This window comes from Thamnophis sirtalis, unplaced genomic scaffold (genome assembly GCF_051295495.1).
Source record: "Thamnophis sirtalis isolate CommonGarterSnake01/CBP01778 unplaced genomic scaffold, rThaSir2_p1.2 scaffold_14, whole genome shotgun sequence".
NCBI classification, from domain to species: Eukaryota; Metazoa; Chordata; class Lepidosauria; order Squamata; family Natricidae; genus Thamnophis; species Thamnophis sirtalis.
In genome coordinates, this window is record NW_028261394.1 from 508,613 (window position 1) to 529,820 (window position 21,208).

The following is a 21,208-nucleotide window of genomic DNA, read 5'->3' on the forward strand; positions in this document are numbered from 1 at the left end:
GAGTTCGTTCCAAAGGGTCGGGGCTACTACTGAGAAGGCCCTCCTCCTTGTAGTTGCCAGCCGACACTGGCTGGCCGATGGAATACGGAGGAGGCCCAATCTGTGTGATCTAATTGGTCGCAGGGAGGTAATTGGCAGAAGGCGGTCTCTCAAGTATCCAGATCCACTACCATGCAGGGCTTTATGGGTGACAACTAGCACCTTGAAGCGCATCTGGAAATCGACAGGTAGCCAGCGCAGCTCGCGGAGGATAGGTGTAATGTGGGTGAACCGCGGTGCACCCACAATCGCTCGCGCGGCCGCGTTCTGTACCAGCTGAAGACGCCGGATGCTCTTCAAGGGCAGCCCCATGTAGAGCACATTGCAGTATTCCAGCCTAGAGGTCTGGTCAGGCATTTATTCCCAGCCTGGAAACAATCCTGCCTGTTCAGAACCGTTTCAACCTAAAAGATGAAGCCAGGAACCTCTCGGGGAAAGAGGGATTTCCGAGGCTCCTTTTAGTCATAGTCACTTTATTTGTATGCCGCCCTCTTCCGTGGGGGGACTCAGGGCGGCTCACAGTTCAAAAGGGGGGGGGGAAGAACAAACAATTTACAACATAAAGACACTACATCATTTAAGAACACAACAGTCATACAATTCGAGTGGGGTTAGAGTCTTTAACCCCAGGCCAGCCGGGACAGCCAGATTTTAAGTGCGGCGCGGAAGGACTGGAGGGTGGTGAGGGTCCGGATCTCCACGGGGAGTTCGTTCCAGAGGGCCGGAGCAGCCACCGAGAAGGCTCTCCTCCGGGTAGTTGCCAGTCGACACTGGCTGGCTGATGGAATTCGGAGGAGGCCTAATCTATGCGATCGTATCGGTCTAGTGGAGGTAATTGGCAGCAGGCGGTCTCTCAAGTACCCAGATCTAATACCATGAAGGGCTTTGTAGGTGACAAGTAGCACCTTGAAGCGCACCAGGAGATCAACAGGCATAAAAATACTGTAGTTGCTGTTTGAAAGTTGGAGGCTCAGATCTGCATAGGATTAGACTGAAGACCCAGTTCAGGTACAACTTTGTCTTGTGGAAAGAAAAAAAAAACCACAGGAAGACATAAACCAGCCACAAAGCCTATGTTCATGCTGGCTTGAGCATCCTTGCCAATAATAATCCAGGACTTGGAGGTCCTGTAAGACTTTCAAGTGAAAACAGGAGGAGTCAAAAGCCGTGGGCCTCTGCCCAGTTTGCCCCGAGGGCTGCGGAAGCCAAGATTCCTGGCTTAAAAGTGGCAAGGAATCCAGTGGTTCTCTGGAAGTCCTGCAGATTTCAAGAAGCAGCCTCTTTCCAGGAAAACAAAAGTAACATCCTGCTTTCATTCTCCCATCACTTATCTCAACCTGATCAGCTTCTAATGGGATTTCCAAAAAAGGCCTTATTGGAATCTGGGACGGTGAAGCAAGGACTTTTGCTGGAAAGCCTCTTGTGAGAGGGAGGGAGGGAGGGAGGGAGGGAGGGGCAGGGGACAGAGAAGGGGGGGGGGGGGACCAAAGGCAAAAGTGGCATCTACTGAGAAGCAGAACAGGGACAGCTGCTCTGTTCCCAGTTATGGAAACACTGAAGTTTTTTTGGGGGGGGGGCAGAAAGGGCTCCCTGGGCCTGACCCACTCCCCTACAGAGCAGCAGTGGATTATTGGACACTCCTGACAGGATCTCCTACATTATTTCACTGCTCTGCTAGGCCCTTTTCAGAGAAAGTGAGGAGAGGAAGACCCCCACCCCTTCTTATGAAAAGATCCCCGGCTCCTTCAGCCTCTGCTGGAAATTAAGTGGCAGGACAGCCAGGCAGCCCCCTGGTCCAGCCCCCTGGTATAGGATGGGAGGGGGCTGCCCGTCAGCTACCGGCCCTGTGAACAAACTCTCTGCAGGATAGCCTTCAACTGGGGGGGGGGCGCACCGGGTGGCCTTTATTCTCCAATTAATCCCTGTTGATTTATTGATCCAATTTGTGGCCCCCCCAGAAGCCGTGCTGGGCAGTGGGCAAATTCACTGGAAGAGCCTGGCTGTTAAACAGGAAGTGGCTTTTCCAGGCTGGAGCCTCGGCTGGCTGCCAGCAGTTCCTGATGCAACGCCCCGCTCTGGGTTCCCGTGAAAAACCCTCGGCTGGTTCTTTGGAACCGGCGCTCCTTCACCTGGTCCGGCAGCAGCCAATGCGGCCCCGGATCGCCTCCCCACCCCTCCCGACCTCCGAGCCCAGGACATCTTGTGCCGCTCCGGCTGCCAAGTCATTCTTGTCCCTGGGGGGCGGGGTGGAAAGGGAAAGGAAAAGTCGCCCAGCGGGACAGCTGACAGCCGGCCTGTTTTCTGAGAAGTGGGCCGGCAGAGGAGAAACCGGCGGGGCTTCGAGTAAACAGAGGCCTCTCTGGAAGGCTCCGCGGCTGCAGAGGCTGCTGGGGGCGAGGGGAGGCGATAGGCGACGCTTCAGGCCACTTTGGGACCCCCCCCCCTCAGCCTGCCCGCCTCCGTTTGCCCAGCCTCCCGTTGCCCCCTTTCCATTGAGCTGCCCCCGTCCACCGCCAGCATTCGGGGGCCGCCCCCTGCCCTTCCACAGCCCCCCCCGCCTTCGCCCATTCCTAGAGTGGGGCCGAGGGAAGCCAAGAGGTCGCGCAAGGCGAGCCTGCCCCGCGTTGCCATCTGCTGCCAGTTGCGATTTCCCAGCCCACGGTGGCCCCGGGGTGGGTGGGATGGGGGAGTCGCAGTTCTGCTCCAGGGTCCCATCGGCCCTTCCAGAGCCTCCTCCGGGCACGAGGACTGCGGGGCCCAGGAGGGCGGCACTGGGGGTCCCCGTTCCGCCTGAGCGGCAGGGCCGACTGTGCCGGCAGAGGAGAGGGGCAGCCCGCCAGGAGCCCCCTCCCCAGCCCCCTCCCCGCCGCTCCGGCCCAGCCGCTCGCTTTCCCTTTCTTTTCCCCGCAAGCGCTCGCCTTTCCCGGAGCCGCCACGACTCCGCAGCCGCCCAGCCCCTCCCCCCGCCCAAGAGGGAAAGCGAAAGTGGGGGGCGGGGCGGGGGCGGGGCCTGAGCTCCTCAAAAGCCCCCGCCGAGGGCCGGCCCAGCAGACGGGCGGTGGGCGCCGCGCCGAGAGCAGCTCCGCAGCAGCCCCAAAGCAGCACCAGCGGCCGGTCCCGGCGCGGACGATGCGGCTGCGGCGACCGCGGCGCCCCGACCAAGCAGCGCGCAAAGGCAGCGGGGCCCAGCCTTGGCGAGCCGCGGCCGCCGGGAGTCCTTTTCGCCGGAGAGCTGCGGCGGCGGCGGCGGCGAAGAGAAGGCGGCGGCGGCGGTGGCCGAGGCCCGGCCTTGAGCGGCCCCGCCGCGTCCCCCATCCGGCCCCGCGGCTCCGGGCGGGGAAGGCAGCCGACCGACGCCCAGGCGCCCCCGGTAAGAGCCTTGGGCGGGGAGGAGGTTGCCTGTCTTTCCGGGACGCGGCCGAGTGAGAAGTCCCCGCGGACGGCGCCTGTTAGGGGAGCCGGAGCCGGCGGGATCGGGAGGCCAGCAGCGGCCCCTGCGCTACGGGGAAGGGCGGCCGCCTCCAGCGTAGTGGAGCAACTGGAAGAGGCGGCTTCGCCTCGCCCTCCTCGTCTCCCGCTGGCTGCTTGAAGGCTCTTCCCCCGCCACGCGCGCCTCTCTTCGCCCTCCCCACATGCCGGCCTGCGGGGCAGCTTCGGGCGGCGCGGGGCTTTCCTCCGGCCCAGCCGCTGGGGGCTCCTACTTGCCCTCTGCCGGCCTTGCCCCTGGGGCGGGCAGTTCAGTGGCAGCCCCATAAAAGCCCCCCCCCCCCAAGTCTCCTTGGTTGGTTCAAGGAGGACAATTCCAATCGGTCCTTATCCCGAAGTTGCTCCCTTAAGTGCCACTAGGCGCGCCTGCTCTTGTCGGCAGGCCAATGGGGCTGGGGGCGCTGCTGTGGCCGCCCACCTGCAGAAGCCCAGCATCCCTCAGCCCAGAAGGGGTCAGCTCTCCCCTTCTCCCCTTCTGCTGAAGGGGAGGCTCCTCCTTTTACTGGTTGCACTTACACGCTGCCCCTCCCCAGTGACTCTACCCCCCATGAGCCCTGGATTCTCGAGGCTCCCCTGGGAGAACCTCCTCCTGCCCCCAGCTGGGAGACCCCTCGGGAGACGGCAGCAGTGAGGAAGAGCAACTGAGGAACCTTTGAAGGGGAAGGCTCCTCTTTAGGGAGGCTGATCTGAAAGGCTGCTTTGGGGGGGAAGGGGCTGCTTGAGAGGGAGAGCTCAGATTACGCAGGGATCTGGCAAGCAGACAAGTCCCAAAGATGGCTGGGCTTTGAGGAAAGGGGGGCATTGGGGTCCACCTGGGGGGGGGGCTTTAGGGCGGAGCAAATTCTTGTACTCTTTTAGGGGGAGTTTCCCACCCACCAGAGAGGAGGAGAGAAGAGATGGGGCAAAATCTGCCCTGCACAGGCTTTGCAGGGGGGTGGGGCTGGGGGCTGCTTCTGTGCCAGGAAGACTCTTTGTTCCATACATCACTTGGGGAGCAGAGATTCTGGTGGATGAGACTTCCCTCCTTCTCGTAACCATTCAGACTAAAACCAGAAAGGGGGGGGAGGAGCGTAGGCACAGCAACTCATTGTGGTGAGGGAGGGGAGGCCGAAAATATCTTGCCGCGAAGGTTGGTCTTTCACTCTGCCTCTGTTCCTGGAGAGAAGCTGGGCGGGGGAGGGCTGGCGGTCGGAGCATCTGATGGAAAAGGCCCGAAGCTGAGCTGGCGGTTCCTGTCAATGGGCCTCTGTGGCCGAGAGGGGGAAGCCACGGCAGAGCGGGGTGCCTCTTTCCTGACCAAGGCAGCCATGAGTTGGGTTTGCCTGGCAGAGCTTCGGTTCCGGATGTTCCTCTTCGTGGCCCAAGCGGGGCTCCTTTGACCTCCTGCGGTGGACCCCAAGTGACCTCTTTTGTTTCTCTCTCATTGGCAGGTGATCCAAAACCCAGCAGGCCCCCCCTGGGCCCCCCCGCAATGGGAGGCAGCTCCAGTGGGTCTCGGTTGTAGGATGGTAGCACACAGCAGCGTCACGCCTGAGCATGGAATTGCAGCGGGGCTGAGAGGCCGGCTCCAGCCCCCCATCCGGGCCGCTCTGCAGGTCCGGCCCCCCCATGGCACAGTGCAAGCCCCACGGGACACCCACTTCCACACCTTCCGCTCACAGGAGGACTTTGGCATCATCGTCCGCACCAGCACCTTGCTGGAGGAGTGCGGCTTCTACTGGGGTCCGCTCTCGGTCAGCGCTGCTCACGAGAAACTGAAGGACGAGCTGGTGGGGACCTTCCTTCTGCGCGACAGCCGGCAAAAGAATTGCTTCTTCAGCGTTAGCGTTAAGACGGCCACCGGCCCGACCAGCGTGCGGGTCCTCTTCCAGGCCGGCCGCTTCAGCCTGGAGGGCAGCAAAGAGGCCTTCGACTGCCTCTTCAAACTGCTGGAACATTACGTCCACTCGCCCCGGAAGGTCCTGGTGGCCCCACTACACAAGGACCGCCTGCGGTCGCTCCAGGATCTCTGCCGCAAAAACATTGTGGCGACTTTTGGGAGGGAGAATTTGCCACGCGTCCCGCTCAACCCGGTCCTGAAGGCTTACCTGGAGTCCTTCCCCTTTAAATTGTGAGCGGGAAGCATTATGCCAGTGGACGCACCGGAGGCCAGGAGGAGGAGGAGGAGGAGGAGGAGGGTCCCTGCGCTGGAAGTGGCGCCTTGGGGGGGTGCAGTCCAGGGAGCCGGTTGTGGCGCGGACGTTGTGGGAGAAACGGAGCCCCCGCGGGGGCAAACCGCCTGTGGCGCTGGGCGTTGTGCCACTCTGGGAAGACGCGAATCAGAGCCCTGGCTGGATTGTTTTACAAGCCCAGGGACTGAGACCTCTCGATTCTGTAGCAGTTCCACTGAATTTGAACACTTGACTTCCAATGTTTACACACTTGAACTGTTTGCACAAACTGAGGCCCTCAAAAGCCTTTCCAGTCATTTTCTGCTGTGCAGAAAGATTTTTGCTACTTTATATCTATTTTTTCTAAAAGTTAATAATAAACCTTATTATGAAGGTGCTTTTTCTAAGGGAAAACAAACTCTCTCTCTCTGGTCTTTGTGTCCTGGGAGTTGTTGGTGAGGAAAAAGCCAGGTGTGGGATGGATCCCCCTCAGCTCCCCACCTGGGCTTCACACTGGATCCCTCTCTGACCCAAAGGGATCTCTGCCAAGAACCCCCCAGCGCAGAAAGCCCCCTCTTGGGCAGGGCCATCTCCATCCTTCCTGGGGGAGGGGCAGGAGGAGACAGCCGAGGGGCCCCCTGGAGGGTCACTTGGGCCCTGCCCACTGCTGACCCCTCCTGCAGGAGAGCCTCCCTGCTCAGGGGTGGGCAGGGGACCCTGCGTGGCTCATGGGCTTCTGAGTACTTCCCAGGCACCTCTCCTGAGCCCCCCACCCCCTCTGAGAGTTGCAACTCCAGGTCGCGAGAACAAGTTCTGAAGGGATGCAGGGAACCCATCTGCCGGCCTGGGGAAGCATCTCTAGTTGTGGGTGGAGGAAGAGCCCCCTCCTCCAGGGGGCCTGGCACAGAGCCTGGCTTGCTTGGTGGGAAGGGGGGGGGGAGCATCGAGAGGCTCTAAAGCCTGGGGAGAGTCAGGCTGCAGATTTTGTGCAGGGGAGATCCAGGTTTTCTCCCTCGGCTGCTCAGAGCAGTGATGCCAGCAGAGAAATGGGGCAACTTATAGCAAATCTGGGTTTTCTCTCTGCTCCTTTCCCCGAATCAGCCCCAGGGTGTGTGTGTGTGTGTGTGTGTGTTCTGTGGGTCTCAGCCAAAGCAGAATCAAAAAGGCTACAAAGCTGCTTTCCGCCCCTTTAGCCCCCACGGGGGGGGGGTGTGTGTTGCCCTTTTCTCCTGAGTGATGGGTGTGTCTGAAGGCCAAAGCTCTTCTCTGTCACATGACCTGGAGGGTGGGGGGTTAGGCTGGGAGAATCCGCTGCCTACACGGATGCCCCCCTTCAGCATCCATGGGGGGGGGGATTTTTCCCTCTCCACCCCCAGCTGGATCCAGCTTTATTTGAGTGGCTTCTCCATCCATACCAATCCTGGCCGCCTCCTCTTCCTCCTCCTCCTCCTCCTCCTCCTCCTCCTCCTCCTCCTCCTCCTCCTCCTCTCCCCCCCCTTTGGCTCTGCGCACTCATTCTATGTGCGGATGGGTGGTCCCGAGTTTATTTTGTTCCCGTTTTCAGTCAGTTGGAGAGAATAGAAAGCAGGTGCCGTACCTGAAGGTGAATTAAAATAAGCTCTGTGCGCTGCCGAAGGGCAAAGAGCCTCCCCTGCCCCACTGCAGCTCTGGGGGCAAGGTGGCCCTTGAAGGCTGAAGGCGCATGACAGGCGGGAGAGCAGGAGCCGGAGCTGAACTGGGGACAGGATGAGGGCCCGGGGCAGAAGCGGAGAGGACGGCTTAGGGCTCCCTTCCCCAGAGAAGATCTTTCTGCCCACCTTCTCCAACTCCTAATTGGTTTCAGTGCTCCACTAAATCTGGGCCCCTGGCCAGCGCATTCAGCTGCACTTCCTTCCTAGCCATGATTTCCAAGTAATTTGGGGGGTGGGGGAGGGAATGGTTGTGCACAACAAAATACACGAATCTGTTTAACTAGCAAAACTGGGCCTGACAAGCAGAGCAAACTTCTAAGAACTTTTTCCCCAGAAAAAAAAATCCACTTGGCTCCGCGGAACGGCTGACTAAAGCCTAATAATAGAGGAGCCATAAGGAGGTAAATCTTATATGGAACTGTGGAAAAATGGGAGCATCTGCAATTTCCCCTCATTCTGAGCAATGCCTGCCGTTTCCAAGGAACCCCGTTCATTTCCTTAACTTCCACCAGCTTTCTCTCTCTCTCTCTGTTTGTTTGTTTGTCATTCTGTTCTCTTTCATTTCTCAGGAAGAGCAGGTCCGTTTCCCCAGAATCAACAAGGTTTTTTTCAGTCTGCAACGGAGGACTGAGTCCCTCTACAACCGTCTTTGGTTCTGTCTCCATCAAACGAAGGGAATTCGACCCTAAACAAGGTTTTGTAAAAGGAGAAGGGGGGAGGGGGAATAAACAGACAGAGGCCCCAGCTGTGCTTTGGCGCCTCATGCAGAACTGGGCATCCGTTTCTTGGAGTGCAAAGCTTCCTCCGTCTCTCTCAGAAGACTCCCGTTTCCTGGTGGTCCCTGACGCTCTGCTGGCTTTCTCCAAATCTGCTTCAGGCAGCCGATTGTTTGAAGCAAGTTGAGTCCTCCGTCCATCCTTGCTCGGCTGGATTCTCCCCACACGCACCACCCCGGCTTAGGTTCCCCTCAGTCGAGGAGGTTTGAATCCTGGCTCAGCCGGGGAAAGTCCCAGGAGAAGATCTTGGCCCAGCCTGCAGCCACCCAGGGTTGACATGAGGTGACAGGAGGAGGAAGGAAGGAAGGAAGGAGGGAAGAAGGAAGGAACCGTTCCCTCGCCTGGTCTGGCAGAAACTGAAAGCAAAGGCAGCCCAATCAACCATCATCCGGGAGGCTGAGCTGTCGCCAGCCTTGGCAGAGGCTGCCCAAGCCTCATCCTGCTGGGTTGCCCAGGTGCCTCCTCACCGTCCCCCTCCTTGCGCCCTGCCCCACGGGAGACTGCAGCCTCCTTTGGGCTGGGAGCAGGCCCTACCTGCCCCCATGGCAGAAGCAGCCCCTTCCAGCCAGCCCCGCCTGAGGATCCTGCAGCCGGTTCTCCTCCCAAGAAGAGCCGAAGTAGGAAAGGCCTCAGAGACCAAAAGGGGGGCCTCATTTTCTGGACCTGCCACTCAACAAAGCGGGGGGGCTGGGGGTACGACAGGCCCAGGAAGACACCAGCACGGAGGCTGCCCTAGCCTGGATGTCGTGACTGCTCTCACAGCCAGAGCCTCCTGCTTCTTCCTGGCTTCCCAGGAATTTAGCCCAGAAGCTCCGGGGCCTCGTCCTGGGCAGGGCCAGGCTGGGCTGCTTCCTTATTTGAGCAACGCCTGGACAGGGAAGGGAGCCAGGCTCTACGGAGCCCAGGAGGGGCTTTTGCCAAGGGACTAGATTGGCCTGGCAGTGTTTATCCAGAAAAGCCCGATTGGTCTCAGAGCAGAGCTCAAACGGCTTCATCAACTGGAAGCATCGTCAGTCAACCTGAAATCGATATCCTGATCTAACCAGGATTTGGATTCTTCCCAACCCAAAGGGATGCTGGGAAGACGCTTGCTCTCCAGGGCTCTGCTCCTTCGCCCCCAAGAACCGGAGGGGCCGTTTTCCAGCCCTCCAGAGGACCCACAGGCTTCCAAGGGCCAAATGGTGCCTCCTTACCACGGAAGGAAGCCCACGGCAGGCTCTGCCTTCTCCAGGGGGTCTTCGCTCCACTCAGATGTTTACAAACTGCTTGGGTCTTTCAAGGGGGGGGGGGTTTGAGAAAAGCAGCGGGTGGGAACAATGCAAAACAGGATGCGGAACTAAGATGCCATCAGTGCCACTTTTGGCTGTTTGGGTGCCCCCACCCTCTTCCCTGCCTGCCTGCCTGCCAACCCCAGGACAGGCCTTGGGGGCAGAGCTTCCTGGGGCCCTGGGAGGTCCTGGGGGGGAGGCTGCATTGCCACCCACTGTCGGCGCATCTCCAACACATCTCCTCCTGGGTTGGCAACACCTGGCCGAGGCCCCTCGTGCCACACAGTTCACAGCTGGAGCATCTGCTTCTTCCCCGCCCACTTGGTAGACAATAGCAAGAGAGGCTCAACCTATCCTGATCTTGGCGATTAAGAGAAGCCACTTCCTTCCTGTCAAACCTTCAGGGCGGCTCTGCTGCCTCCCCTCCAAGGACGGCACAGGGGCACGAGGGCAGGGAGGGAGCTCCCACGGTGACTGCTCACCTTTGCTTGGGGCCCAGCCGACGCAGCCATGGCAGTTAGGGAGACGTGAGACGCGGGACCTCCAAGGAGGAGCCAGAGGCCCCACAGCTGCCGAGCATCCCCAGGGATGTGTATGTTGCAGCTGTGTGTGTGTGTGTGTGTCCCACCATGGCTGAACCGCACCATCCTGGAAAGGCCAAACGCATTTCAGATCGAGAGATATTGGGGAAATGCCGGGTTCTTCCCAGGGTTCTCTTAATCCCCGCCTATCCCAGCAAGGCATGTTCAGTTCTCTCCGGGTTCCATGTAAAATTAGACGAAAGGATCCTCACCTAGGAATCCCTCAGAGGGGCTGCAAAGGGTTCCTAGCAAGCGCTTCACACAACCGGCCCACCTGCAGCGCCTCTGGTTTTGATTTGATTTGTTTATTATTTATAGGCCGCCCTTTTCCCTGAGGGGACTCAGGGCGGCTTACAATTTTGTGGGAGGGGAATACAAGACAAGACATGAGACAGTACATAAGTAAAAATAGAACACAACAGTCATTCATCATTCGGGTGGGGACGGATTAGAATCTTTATCCCCAGGCCCGACGGGAGAGCCAGGCCTTGAGGGCTGTGCGGAAGGTCTGGACGGTGGTGAGGGTGCGAATCTCCACGGGGAGATCGTGCTCCTCTGAACCAGGGCTGGGATCTGCGTGTGGGGCCAGCAGCCCCCGGAGAAGCCTCTCTGACTCTGCGGGGGTTTCTGGGCGTCTGCCTTTCTTTGTGGGGGGATTCAACAGGTAAAGCTGCCTGTCTTGCAGGCCCAGCGGCAGGGAAGGAAATGGGGGTGTGTGTGAAGGGTGAATTTGCAGGCAGCAGCCGCCCCTCCTCTGCCTCGAGGGAGCTCTCAGCTGCTGCCCCACGGATCTCGCTGGAGCTGAGCTTCCTTTGCTGGGTGAAACCTCTGGTGTTAGTAATCTTGTTATGACGGAGGCCATTTACAAGAAGTCAGACGCCAAGCCAGGGTTTCATTTCTTCAACAGCAGATGTCAAAAGGGAAGAGAGGGCATCCTGTCAGCCGGAGCAGGGCGGCCCATATCTCCCCATCAGAAGGGCTAATCAGCAAGAGCACAAGCAGCCCCTCGCCATCTGGGTCCCAACCCACTGCCAGAGATCAAGTAGGTGGGGGTGGGGGGTGGGGAGGATCATCTTGAGGCAGCGAGGGATCCCTGCAATCCCTCTTAGGAGAGATCCCGCTTCAACCGAGGGATCTTCAAAGTCGTGCTCAGAAAGGGGTTACTAGACATGGGAAGGGGCTCCTCCTCCTCCTCCTCTTCCTCTAGGGGAGGTTCTCACCTGCTTGCTACAAGGATGTCTTCACCTGCCTGGCTGGGAGGGAAGCTGCACCTGGAGAAGCAGTGGGCAGAGGGAGTTTTGGCAGCACAGAGCTTTCCCAGAGAGAGGCCCGGATTCAGAGGTGGGGGGGCGGGAGGTCTGAGGAGCCACAGCTCTCCCTCTCTCCCTCCCTCCCCCCTTCTTTCTCCCCCTCCCCCCTTCTCCTTCCCCCTCCCCCTCCCTCCCTCCCTCCCTCCCTCCCTGCCATCTTGATGCCCGTCCTCATTTCAGAAGGGGAACAAGGGTTGAGCTGGCTTTGGCAGAAAGTTGAAGGACGAGAGGGAAGTTCAGATGTTAAAACTCACCCTCTGTGCCAGGCACTTAGGCAGGAAAAACCGAGTGCCTAGACAGGAAGGAGGAGCCTCCTGGCTCAACATTCACAGCTGAATGTTGGTCCAGGCGTCCTGGTGGACAACCGCTGAAGTAGGAGCCAGCCGTGGGCAGCAGCAGCCAAAGAAGCCAACGCAATCCTGGGATGCCTGAACAGAGGGGAGGGTCAGGATCCTGTGAAGTGGCAGTACCGCCTTATACCGCACCGCTGATGCCACCCTAGACGAGACCTACTGTGTCCAGTCCTGTGATACAAAGAGGGTGCTGAGACCCCTGGCCCCCTCCAGAGTCTCTCCCTTCTTGGGGGAACATTTTGCAGCACCCAGCCTTGTTCCTGGGCACAGCTCCCTGGCCCAAGATGCCCAGGGGACATTCCTGGGGTGACCTGGGCATGGCCCAGGCAAGGCTAGCCGCTGCCTCCTCCTCCTCCTCCTCCTCCTTCACATGTGGCTCCCCTGGGTCTCAACCGCCCTCCTTTTGTCTGCAGCTTCTGCTTCTCCAGCCAGGAAGCAACTGCCAGGATCTGCCAGGATCTCCTTCTGAGAATCTTCTCTGTTTACTTCTTTTGAAGGGCAGCTCTTGCTGATTACTCAGAATCCAGGGACGTCCTGTGGCTTTTCTTCATAAATGCTCTGCCCTCTTCATTCTCTGACCTCAGAGGGGAAGGCAGGATGACAAACTCACACAAGGGCATCAACAAGATTTAATCAACCCCAGCTGAAGCTCTTGGAGAAGGTGGGAGCGGCCCTTATTGCCTCCCTCCCGGAGGGATCCAAGGGCTCCTGTTTCTTCCCAGCCCTCAGAGCCCTTCAGAGCTCTTGTCACGAAAGTCAGATAATCACAACAATTTTCTCCGTAATGATTTCCAGTAAACGGTCTGCTTTCACTTTCTCCAGAATATCACCGTTTACTCTAAAAGGGAGGCTCTACGCTGACGTTGGTGGCTCTGCTCACCATCCACGGGAGAAAACGCCTGCCCATCCTCTCTGCTGGACGGAGGGGGGGGGCTTTTGAGAGCCCCTGGTAAAATGCTGCAGGGTGGCCCTCGGTGGGTTGATTCTGTGGAAGGAAAGGGGGGAAAGCTAGGAAGAGGAGAGCTCTTTGGGAGGAAGAGAGAGCAAGCAAGGGATCCCGGGATCCAGGGCTTCCACAAGGCGTGGGAAAAGGCCCTGCTGAATGGGGAAGGAACCACGACGGCTTAAACATCGAAAAGCATCCCACGTGTGGCAGGCAGGCAGGCAGCCGCTCTGCTCGGTGGCCTTGTGGGATCTTTCGCCTGGCGAATGGCAGCTCGTCGAGCTGCTCCCAGGGGTGGGTGGGATGTGCTTGGTTTACAAAGGGCCAGAGGGGTTCTCTCCAATTCCCCCACTTCCCCCGGCCTGAGAAGGGCCACGGAGGCCTGGATGTGGCGCTGGGAGGCCCTGGGACGGCAGAGGCTGGGGCAGGCCAGCCCCCTGACCGGCTCCTTTCCGAAGAAGTGGGAGAGCCAAAGGGAAATGCCCCAGTTGCCTCGACTTCATCCAGGCCATCCTAGTTGCGCAGCCTGGAGAGCATCTTCGCACTTCCTCCGGGTGACTCACAAGTGTCTGGTTTTCTCTAGGGAGATTTGGAGCCACTTAGAGAAGTTGACAGAGCAGCCCAAGGAATCGGCGCTTCCTCTTTCTCCTGCGGGTCAAGTGGCCCCTAAAAAGAGGTCTAAGCCACTTCTTGCGGGGGGGGGGGGTCCGGCTAGCTCTGTCCACCCAGGCCCACCACCAACCACAGAACACAGGGATTGGCCCTCCTGCTGTGTCAGCACCTGGGCCAGGAGTCTGCCTCCCCCCAAAACCCAAGGCCAGCCCCCACCGCCAGAGCCAAGGATGACAGAAGACCCACACCTGGAAGGGCAATCAGCACAGGTGGGGCTGAAAGGAAGGAAGGGGCAAAACTAGCTTCTCCTCCTCCTCCTCCTCCTTCTTTGCAGCTCAAGGTCAGGATGCTTCTAAGCCTGAACTAAAATCTCCCCCCCCCCAGAGGGAAATGGGGGCTGAGAAGACCCCCAGCGGTGGGGCTTATTTTGAGCTGAGTGCTTCTCCCGTAAGGGAAAGGTTTGCAGCCTGGTCCCCTGCAGGCGAGGGGCAGTTCCTGTCCTGGAGACCTCCCAGAGGTCCTCTCCCATCCCTCCCTCCCCACCTCGGAAGGCTCTGCTCTCAGATCTCGCCGGCGTTCACTTCTGGTGTGGCTTTTTGTGAACCTCAAGGGGTGCAAAAAATGGGAAGAGCTGAGCTTATCGGTCCCTTTGTATGAAAGCAAACACAGGGCACAATTCCTAGGAACCAGCAAGGGGGAGGAGCTGCCCTTGGCTAGAGGGGAAGAAGGTGGTTGGGCATCGAACCAGCTGAAGGCCCATGCAAGGAAACAGCTAGAGTGGCATCACCCCTCGTGAACTCTGCCACAAACGCAGCACCAAGAGGAGGGAGCAAGGCTGGCCCTGTCCACAGCTCCTGAACAACGCAGCCTGTGGCACCCAGAGGGCCCCAGGAAGGTTCCAGAAAGCGGCTGGGGTTGCAAGGGAAAAAATCCGGGCTCAGCCGCTGGCTGCCCTCCTTCCAGGGTTCCTTCTGCTTCTTCTGAAGAGGAGCATTGCTGCTCAGCGCTTCCCTTGACACCCCCAGCGGCCGTTTCTTGAGAAAGGCCAAGGGGACCTTCAACGGTGAAGTCAAGATGGGCATCGAATGCCAGCTCCTCAGGGAAGGTGGACAGGTGATAAGATCACAAGGAACACGAGCCGGCCTTTGGATCCCGGGCTGGTCCTAGACTCTCCTCCACCGGCTCCAGAGGTCGACCCCTGCTGCCCTCTGCTGCTCCTGCTCCCGCAAGGACGATGCGTCCGAAGCCTCCGGAATTCCAGCTGCTGGCGCAATAGCAATAGCAGTTAGACTTCGTGACCCGTCAAAAGCGCGGAGTACAAAATCGCGCTCGACGAAAGCGCGCATGTGACGTCATCACAGCGCGACGAAAAAAATTAAAAATTGAAATAAAATTAAAATTAAAGCAAGCCGATTCACATAAAGGTAAGGGTTAGGGTTAGGGTTAGGTTTAGAGCGTTAGCGTTAGGTTTAGTGTTAGGTTAAGGGTTAGCGTTAGGTTTAGCGTTACGTTAACGGTTAGGTTTAGGGTTAGGTTTAGGGTTAGGTTTAGGGTTAGGTTTAGGGTTAGGTTTAGGGTTAGGTTTAGGGTTAGGTTTAGGGTTAGGTTTAGGGTTAGGTTTGGGGGGGTTAGGGTAAGGTTTTAGCTTTATTCTTACATTTTTCGATCACAGCGCGATGTTTTCGTCGCGCTGTGATGACGTCAAATGCGCGCTTTCGTCGAGCGCGATTTTGTCCTCCACGATTTTGTGGTGGAACCGTTAGACTTATATACCGCTTCATAGGGCTTTCAGCCCTCTCTAAGCGGTTTACAGAGTCAGCATTTTGCCCCCAACAACAATCCGGGTCCTCATTTTACCCAACTTGGAAGGATGGAAGGCCGAGTCAACCTTGAGCCGGTGAGATTTGAACAGCCGAACTGCAGAACTAGCAGTCAGCTGAAGTAGCCTGCAGTGCTGCACTCTAACCACTGCGCCACCTCGGCTCTCTAAGGCAGACATGGGGGATGAGGCCTTTTCCTGCGGGGTTTTCACCTTCCTTGCTGGCTTCCATTTTCTCTCCTGCCCCCATTGACCCCCACCAGATGCTCCTCCGTCCTGCAGTTTGAGCCCTGTGGTGCCGGAGGCCCTTCCCCCCGACCCCTCCACCGAAGGGGCAGCCAGGGACCAGTGCAAGGACCCCGGCTGACTGTTGGAATCCCGGCGAGCCTTCCTCCTGCTTCGCCCTGACCAGCCGAGGGCAGTTCCATCGCCCGGTGCCGGAGCAGAGAGGACTGAAGGAAGCAGCGGCCGGTGGGACAGGCCTTCAGCCCACCGAAGAAGCCCAGGCGGCCTCGGGCTGAGATGCGAGGAGCAGCAATCAGGAGGACCAAGGGGTCGCTTATGGGGCAGGACCCCTTGTGCCCTCAGCCTCTGCTGCCCTGGTTTGGAAGGGGAGCTGTGGGCGGCTGCTGTTGCTTTAAGGCTAAAAGGGAAGAATCCCAAAACCTTCCTGGTGGCGACTCCGTGTGCATCACCCTTCTGGAATCTGTTTACTGGACTTCGTGGCTCCATGGGCTTCCAAGGCCCTGGGGCTGCAATTCGACTCCCGGAGGCTTTTTTCCAGGGAAAGCGGACTGGAATTGCAAGATTTATTTACTTCTTATTGTCTCTCCAATGTTTAGACCGGGGTTTTTTCCTCAGAACCATCAGGCATGTGGACAGGGTATCTCTTGCTGTCCCGGGTGGCTCATTGTCCCCCTTTCACAGCTCTGCTGCTCGGCTCTCTCCAGCTGAGGACAACCCCCGTGGGGCAGGACATTTCTCCAGGCGGGTGGATGGGACCAAACCCCCAGGTGGGGGTCTCCCACCAGAGGGCGTCAGGGAATGGCCAAGCCAAGAACCATTGGCTACAGGGATGGGGAGCCCACCAGGACATCTGGATCTTAAGGGACTCCACCAAATGCTGCTTTTGGGTCTTGGCTGCTCCCTGCCATGGCCCTGGCACAGCTGAGGACAGCTTGGCATCTTACTAGGCAAGAGGATGCCACCAATTCATCCATCCATCCATCTCTCTCTCCCCCCCTCCCCCCCAGGAGCCCCGCAGACCCTCCTCTTGCTTCAGTCCAGCAAGCAGCTGGTTCTTTCTGCTCCTGCTTTCCTTCGCAGAGTCTCCCTGCCGGCTGCTTCTCTTGTCAGGACCGTCCTAAGTTGATGCCTCAACCCGGGTCCAAATCACCAGGCAGCAGGGAGCAGCCCCAAAGGGACCCAGGCGGCCCCAGGCGAGAGGCAGGGAGCAGGAGGCTCAGCTGGAGGCAGGCTGGACTCTCCCGCCAGCCCTTCCTCTCCTGCTGGGTGGAGGGAGGACGAGCCGAAGGCCAAGGCTCTTGCCAGGATAAATGGAGCTCACTTCCCTTGGCTGCTTCACAGGGCCCCGCCTTCCCCTGTTTTCCAGGAACTCAGACCGTGACCCAGGAGGGCAACCAGCCAGGGCCAGGCTCTGCAAACAGCCCCACAGCCCCACGGAGCAGCCACGGCCAGAACGTCTTCAGGTGGCCCTTCACTCTTCTGCCCCCGTTTCAAGGAAGGGAAGCACTTTGGGGGAGGGAAAGAGAAGCTGGGTGGGGGGGGGAGAGGGGCTTCCCCCACTGCCAAAGAAGACTCTCGTGGGAGCCTGCCAGGCTGCAGAGGCAGAGAGGAGAGCCAGCAGGTCGAACTCTTCCTCCGTGGCTTTGGGGAGCCTTGAGGCCAGGAGGAGAGGCTGGCGCGGGATCCCGGCTCATCCCGGCTGCTGCTTCCTTCGGCTCCAGACGGTCTGAGCATCATCCCTGCCCTGCCAGCTCAGCAAGGCCTGTGAGCCAAGCCCAGCAGGCGCTCCGGGACCCATCCCCATCCCCCTCTGCCCTTGCCATGGGGAGCAGGAGCCTTCCTGCCCCCCGCCTTTCCGAGGGGTTCCTGGGAAAGGTCCCACCTGCGGCTCTCGAGGGACGGCTGCTTGGACGCTTCCTCTGTCTGCGAAGTGGGAACGTTTGGCAAGTCAGCGCATTGGCCCTGGGACCATCATCTGTAAGGAGACCATAAAGCCATGGGGACTAACCCAAGGTGACCTCCGTGAATGGGCAGAGCGACCACCTTTCCAGCTGGTAATCAGGGCTATGCACCGCAGGCTGGCTGGGGATCCTGGGAGCTGAGGCTGCACGCCTGAATTCTGAGGCTGTGAGACTCTGGGCTAATTGTGGGCTGATGAAGGAGCGACTGTGAGGAACACGTAGCCACAACACCTGCATTGGGCACCTCCCATCTGGGTAGTGAAGCTCACATTGTTTTGTGAAAAGCCTCGTCAGAAGAGAGACGGAGGCAGCTGCCCGACTCTGAATAAGCAAACTGCTTGCCAGCTGACCTCAGGAGGCCTTTCGGCATCACGGCGCTTGGAGAAACGGCTCTGCCTTCTGCACAGGCTGCTTCCCACTGTGTCTTCCGGACACGGAGGAGGCTGGTCAGTGCCCTTCCCAAGCTCCGTTCACTGCCTGGCAAAGGGTGCAGCCGCTTCAGCCCAGGGGTGAAATCCAGCAGGTTCTGGAGAACCAGTAGTGGAAATGTTGAGTAGTTTGGAGAACCGGCAAATGCCACCTCTGGCTGGCCCTTAGTGTGGGGGTGGGTGGGAATGGGGATTTTGCAGTGTCCTTCCCCTGCCACATCCACCAAGCCACGCTCACAGAACCGGTAGTTATTATTATTTTTTAACCACTGCTTCAGCCCTGTGCCCAGCGTGGCCTCTGCCCCCTTCGCCCAGGAGCAAAAGGTCCCCACGGAGAGCCTTCCTGGGCCACGCAAGTCACCCCTGCCCCACCACTCATTCAGCCCCCGGCCAAGAGCTCTTCCAGAAGATCTCCATTTTGCTCTTCTAAGGAAACCGAGCCTCCTGGACCCTTTCCAGCAGGAAATGCTCCCAAGAACAAACACTTTTTGGATGTGTATAAAAAAGGAGCCCTCAGAATCTGAGCAACCGATTCTGCCAGAGACACACCCTCCCCCTGGAGTGTCTGCAGCAGCCCCCCCACCGACTCTGTTTGCAAGGGGGCTGTGGGGGGTGGGTGGGTCATGGGCCCACAAAGCCCATGAGACTTTGGAGAGTCTGACAAAGAGCTTATTACGATGGCCCAGCCAGCCAGGTGCATTTGGCATTTTTGTCTACCTATCGAGTCTGTCCTGGGACAGGCAGATGTCCAGTTATACGAAAGGTCTCGTCGCAGGATGTCAGCTGTTCCAAGCATTATTTCTACTATCATCGGCACAGCTGGATCCGCCTCTGGTCCTCCTGTCCTAACGAAGGTGCAGAAGACCAGGGAACCGGGGGCTTCCAGGTGTGTGTGCAGGGGCACCAGGCCCCACGCCTGCTTGGTCACCCACATAAAGCACGCCAGCACCCACATCCCCGCCCCAGGCTCCGTGAGGGCCAGGTGTTGCTTTGGCTGAAGCCTGCAGAGCCTGCCTGGACCCTGTGCAGAAACGGACGGCCGTCGCCGGCCCCTCCCCTCCTCCTGGCAGCACCTCCTCCAGGAAGAGCCATTCAGCTGGAACAGGGCCAGCCCGGCTGGTATCGGGGCTATTGTGATGTGTCTGGCCCCATTCCAGAACGTGCTTCTTACTCAGAAAGAAGGCGGCTTCCAGAGAAGTCGGGGTGATAATTAAGAAGAAAAGAGACTCGCACGAAAGAGCTGCAGGCTGTGTTCACACAAGCGTTGCCCAACAACGGTTTCGCAGGCAGCGCATTGCTGGCAGCCTCAGTTTTTAGGGCAGCGTTTCTCAACCTTGGCCACTTGAAGATGTCCGGACTTTAACTCCCAGAATTCCCCAGCCAGCGAATGCTGGCTGGGGAATGCTGGGAGTTGAAGTCCGGACATCTTCAAGTGGCCAAGGTTGAGAAACACTGGTTTAGGAGCTCCTTCTGACAATTGGATCCACCCTACCTGCCCCAAACCCCGAGCTCTCCTTCTGCAGGAAGGACAGGGACGAGGGTCCCAACGGCCCAGGCAGGAGCAGGGAAAGCACACCACAAGGAAATGCCCTGGGCACCACGGTTAGGTTTGCCATAGGGTGCCCCTCCTTTGCTGCCGTTCCACGTTGCTTGACTCGGGGGCAAGAAAAGGCAGATCTTAGCTTGCTGGGTTTTTCTCAGGGCCCATTTCAACAGGCCTGCTTCACTTTTTAAGGAAAAAGCCAGCCACAAAATGTGCGTATCCCTGAAAGGCCCTTTTTCATCAGAGAGTTTGGGCTTTCAGTGCTGCCAAGGATGTGCCCAGATGCAAAGCATGTTTCTCAGGAAGAGAGCAATATTTGGAGAAGCGAGGGCATTCTTTTCCTTAGAACTGAGCTACGCTGTTGGTTCAAAAAATTGGAATTAGTTATGTCTAATTAATTAAAATTAAACCAGACTAATTTCTCCCTTAACTCTAGTGAAGAGAGCTTTACTGCAGTGGACGTTTCTGTATAAATTCAACTGCGGAGTCCTAATGAAAGGTGTCAAAATGAGCACCTGCTTAAACTGTCTGAATGCGGGGAGATTTGCAGGTCAAGGCTGTCTGAAGGTCCTACTTGCTCTGCCCGGGGACTTTCTGAATAATCAGAGGCCTGGAGGAGGAGGAGGAGGAGGAGGCCCATCCCAGCGCAGGCAGCCTTGACAAGGGGAAACTGAAAGAAGCTGCTGTGGAGAAACAGAAACTGCCACTTGATCTGGGCCCGAACTGACCGGTTGAGACAGGCCTCTGGCCAGCTCTAAGCTCCGGGGGGGGGGGGGAGACCTTGTGCTGGGTCCCAAAGGCTGCGTGCAGGTGGTGGGAGGGGACCAGGGTTGGGCAGGAGGCCTGGCAGGCCTGGCTCAGGACCCTTCGTGGCACAGAGGGCAAGAGGAGAAGGTGAGACCCCGGGAGGGAACCCAACATGGCCTCCCTCGGTTGGGCTCCTCTACGGAAGGCAATGCACCAATGAAAGAAAGTGGAGCTCCCACACGGGGCACAGGCGGTAACATTCACCCAGGCAACCTTGTGCCAGCCTCCCTGGCCGGGGATGATGGGCTCTGGGATGCTACCCGCCTGGAGAGTCCAGGGAAGCAGTGGAGCTGCTCCCCTCAGCTACTCGCTCTGGCCGACTCGGGCTGCCAGCCGAGCTGAGCCCAGAGGGCTTCTGGTGCCCAGGCACACCCAGTGCCTGTGGCAGGGCCAGGAGGAAGCCGAGAAAGCAGCCCATTGCAGGGGGCTTGGCAGGAAAGGAGCCAGGAAGGGCCGTGCCAGGCGGGGGCAATTCCTGGGGTTCATGGAGGGCAAACTGCATGGAAGCCATCTCTGCCCCAAGGGCCCCCTGCGCCTCCGTTTACGCACCCAGGTCCCCAGGAGGCTACAGGAACTCTTGGCTTTCCTTCCTTGGCCATTTGCTCTCAGGACGGGACTGGGCAGTTAGTGAAGGAAAGATCCACGGACCCCTGCGGGGGGGGGGGGGGCTTTGGGCTGGCTTGCTCACACGGCCCCCACCCTGAGTTTGTTTGGAGGAGGGGTCACGCCTTCTACAAAAGAAACCCTCCCCCTCACGAGGAGCCTGGGGGAAACCTCTGCAGGTGGGTGGCCATTTGGCCTGGCTCCCCATCCGCTGGCCACAGGGGGAGCTTAGACAGTCACTTGGGGGGGGGAAGCTCCCCCCCATCCCCACTGGCACACCTGCAGACGTGGCTGATGCCTCTTCTGGGCCAAAGGTGGGGCCCTTCATGACTCTCCCGGATTCTGACTCAGCCGGGACCAGGACAGGGCCCAGATTCCAGACTCAGCCGTGACTCAGAGGCTATTGGGCGATTTCACAGAAATGCCACGTGCCACGTCATGCCGTGAAAACTCTTCCCCACTTGGAGGGCTGGACTACAACTCCCAACATCCCCAGCTGGGGTGAAAGGCTGGGCCACGGGGAGAGCCAGAGCCCTCCTGCTCAGCTGTCCAGCCCCCTTGATCCCCCCCCCTTCCTGGTCTGCCGCTGGGC

At 58.9% G+C, this 21,208-nt stretch overlaps 1 protein-coding gene across 1 annotated transcript; it reads left to right on the forward strand.

Annotated features, from left to right (window-relative positions):
- The first annotated feature begins 4,665 nt into the window (after positions 1-4,665).
- SOCS1 (suppressor of cytokine signaling 1) lies at positions 4,666-6,087 on the forward strand. Its single transcript, XM_014075611.2, has one exon. The coding sequence runs from the start codon at positions 5,031-5,033 to the stop codon at positions 5,637-5,639; it is 609 nt and encodes a 202-aa protein (XP_013931086.1). The 5' UTR covers positions 4,666-5,030; the 3' UTR covers positions 5,640-6,087.
- Positions 6,088-21,208: the final 15,121 nt, after the last annotated feature.

Coding starts and splice junctions, on each gene's coding strand:
- SOCS1 (XM_014075611.2), top strand. CDS start 5,031: ATGGTAGCACACAGCAGCGTCACGCCTGAGCATGGAATTGCAGCGGGG.